Below are 3,420 nucleotides of genomic sequence, written 5' to 3'. Positions count from 1 at the left end.
CAGGGTCCTCGGGGGTCCCCGTGGTTGGACTTGGGAGCTGCAGGGAGTAGGGGGAGCAGCCGATGGTGGTCGGGAGGGCTGGGAACGCTCTCCAGCCTTGCGCCGTGCAGCAAAGGCAAAGGGCCAAAAGGTCCGGGTCGGAGCAGGTGCCCCCATCCCCTTCTGTGCCCGTTCTGCCAGGGTGGGACAGTCCCCCATTCCGACACCGCCCCCCCTCTGGGTAGCATTCCCAAGAAAGGGAGGGGGACAGACCGAGGGCCCTGTGGAGGGGGAGAAGTTTGTAGGTCTCTTCTGAGAAAGAAGCTGGAAGAGATTAGCCTTGGTGAGCAGGATGGCGGTGCAGCCTTCCCTTCCCTGGCATCCGGCGGCATTCACCTCCTCATCCCTTTCTTCCCTCAGAGCCCACGTCTCCCTCTGGCTTGGGGCTGCGGTTCCAGTTCAGCCGTACGCAAGACCAGGACATTCGCATCCTGCAGGCCCAGCTTTGGCTCTATCTTCGAGTTCCCCGAGACTTGGTAGCCAGCCTCACCCTGAGGATCTTCCTGGCTGGTGGGGAAGGTGGTCTGGTGGGGGGCAATCGCACGTTGCTGAGCGAGAGGCGACTGAGTGCTAAGGGCAGCGGCTGGCGTGCCTTCACCCTCATGCCTGCCCTGCAGAGTTTCTTTGGGGGAGAGCACAGGACCCTGCGGCTGGAACTGGAAAGCCGTGGGGATGAAGGTGATATCATGGCAATAGTCAATGCCAGCTGGTCCCACCAGCCCTTCTTGGTGGCCGAGGCAAAGGTGCGGGAGCCAGGACGCCACATGGCCAAGCGCAGCCTCCGCTGCAGCCAGAACTCCAACCTCTGCTGCCGCAAGGACTACTATGTGGATTTCCGTGACATTGGTTGGAACGACTGGATCATTAAGCCTGAGGGCTACCAGATAAACTACTGCGTGGGCCAGTGCCCTCTGCATGTGGCAGGCAGCCCTGGAATGGCCTCTTCCTTCCACACAGCTGTCTTCAACCTCGTCAAAGCTAACAACATCCAGGCGTCCGGGCACTCTTGCTGCGTCCCCACACGACGTCGGCCACTCTCTGTCCTCTACTTCGATCGCAATAGCAACATTGTCAAGACTGACATCCCTGACATGATTGTTGATGCCTGTGGCTGTAGCTAGGGTTGGGGGGAGCTGTGCTGCGTACCCCCGTTCTCCAGGACTGTCTCTCTGGGGGGGCAGTAAGGGGAGACAGCGGGGGAGAGCTCCCTTGAACTGGAGTCAGACTGTTGTGCGATGGACCCCTTTGGAAAGGTTGGGAGGGAGGGAGAGGGTCCCATCAGAGGGAGCAGGGGTTGTCTCTGGAGAGCACCTGGGGTAGGGGTCTCTGGGGACGTGTGGGACAGAGCCAAGCCCACGTCAGGCTGCCTGAGTCGGAGCTGTGGGTGGTTGGTGACTCTGGGCATCCCTGCCCTGGCTGGCAGCATCCCTCTGGTCCCAAACTGGCCCCACATTTCTGGTGGTTGTGTTCCCCTCTGTGTGTGGGATGGGGGACCCCTGCTTTGTTCCCATTCAGAGTGTCTGGTGACGGTTTGGGACTCAGCCTCCTGGAGAGCAGACTGGGATGCAGGAATGAGTCTGTTTCCTCCAAGTGGGAAACTGGAGGCCAAGAGGCGGTCCTGCTTTTCTCTGCTACTGCAACCGATCTTTCTGCATCAAATTTGGGTCTATTGTTCGGGACAGGTGGAATGAGGCACAAATAACAGGCCTGGAAGATGAGGATGAGGGGTATGACTTTGTCAAGAACCCCAAAAGCAAAGCGCGATGACTGGACACAGCCTTCTGCTTCCAGGAGGGCATGGAGCTGTGATGGATGGCCTTGCTTCCTGGCCAGGTCCTGTGTATGTCCTCCTTCATTTCCCTGCGTTTTGTGCTTCCCTCTCCCCTTGCTTCCCGCCCCACCAGTCAGGTCTCTTCCAGCCCAGTGCCTCCTTACAAGGAGGTCTGACTCAGACTTTGCCTTTAAGACCATACTAAAGGTACAGATTTATCTTTTTTCTTCGGTAGAGGTTTCTGCAGCTGTTGGGACTCCCTGGTGCTCCACCCTGTCTACCCACCTCTTTACTGAAGATCCCGCTCTGCCTTTGCCTTCCTGATACCCGTGTATGCAATGCACCCCCACGGCCTATGCTTTTAATTTATTTTAATACTTTGGTGCAGCTTCCCCAATAAATGGGTGGAAATGCAACATCCAGGCTCTGACTGCTTTCTCCTGGCACCGCCTGCACGGACGGAGGTGGGGGAAATGGTCCTGCTTGGCCAGAGGGTTGTTCTCCTGGCCGCGGCCCCGCAGGCTCTGGCTGGGAGGATGCTGGGCTCTGGAGCTGGAGCAGCACAGGAGCTGCAAGCTGTTCGCGGTGGTGGGCAGCACGGCGGTGCTGGAAGGCGAGGGGAACTGTGGTGCTTCTGGGGCTCCCTGAATGCCGTGAGGTGCTGCACACCGAGACCCTGTGTGAGCAGGGCTGGGCAGGGGGCTCTTCCTTTTGGATGGGAGATCCAGGGATAAGGCATGGGCTGGGAACCGGGTACCACCTCACTGCGGGCTGGAGAGGGGTAGCCTGTAATGTGAGCATCAAAGAAGCTGTTGCCCAGCAGGGCAAGCGCTACTGGGAGGCGTAGCCCAACCTGAAGATGCTGTTCTCGGCCTGGATCAGTCCTAAATGGAGCTCAAAATACCACAGTTCTGGAGGCCCTGGCCCTGGGAGGGTGACCTCAAATGAGGAGCCACAGCCCACCCCTGAATCCTGTGCCTCCACTGCAAATACCAGAGATTATACCCTAATCACGTCTCGCTGACCTCCCCAATCCTCTCTCGTACGCTCCCCTAAGCAACATCCGATGACCCCGGTCTCAACCCCATGGCAGCTGGTCATAGAGCCTGGCAGTGCCCAAGCCGGTGAGCGATGGGGAGTCTCCTCTGTAACTTGGGGCGGGATGCCTCTGAATTGGGAGGCGATGCCCCCTGCTCATACCTCGTGAGATCCCACATGGCTCACCGGGGTCCTTGTTGCACAAGCACCTGCTCAAAGCTCAGTTTGGGGCTGTTTTATCTGGGGACAAACCCACTTGCTTTCCCAGCTTGGCCCTGTGCTGCACCCTGCAAGTGGGCAAAGGGCAGCTTTCATCAGCCGGCCGCAGTGGGCATCCCCCCAGGCTGCAGGGGCAGCATGGCCCTCACCCACGCTCCCCAAAATGTCTCCACCTGTGAGGATGCCTCAGCCTTCTGGGCCCTCCCACAGCCCCAGCACATGCGTTGCTGACACAACGGAGCACCTTGTCGGTGTCCGTGCCTCCGGGAGCGTGTGCTGCCATACACGTGCCGAGAGTTGCAGGTGTGGATTTTGGGTAAGCACACAGGGATGTGCACCTTGCTCCCTCCCTG

The 3,420-nt window shown here is 59.2% G+C and overlaps 1 protein-coding gene across 1 annotated transcript; it reads left to right on the top strand.

Annotated features, from left to right (window-relative positions):
- Positions 1-399: 399 nt before the first annotated feature.
- Positions 400-1,160, top strand: LOC104161291 (inhibin beta C chain-like; the record flags this gene model as incomplete). Its single annotated transcript, XM_009699661.1, has 1 exon — positions 400-1,160. A coding segment is annotated over one exon (761 nt), but the record flags the coding sequence as incomplete, so codon positions are not given.
- Positions 1,161-3,420: the final 2,260 nt, after the last annotated feature.

This window comes from Cariama cristata, unplaced genomic scaffold, assembly GCF_000690535.1.
Source record: "Cariama cristata isolate BGI_N322 unplaced genomic scaffold, ASM69053v1 scaffold24794, whole genome shotgun sequence".
In the NCBI taxonomy this organism is placed as follows: domain Eukaryota; kingdom Metazoa; phylum Chordata; class Aves; order Cariamiformes; family Cariamidae; genus Cariama; species Cariama cristata.
The sequence above is the reverse complement of the archived record's forward strand: the minus strand, read 5'-3'. Positions and strand labels throughout refer to the sequence as shown.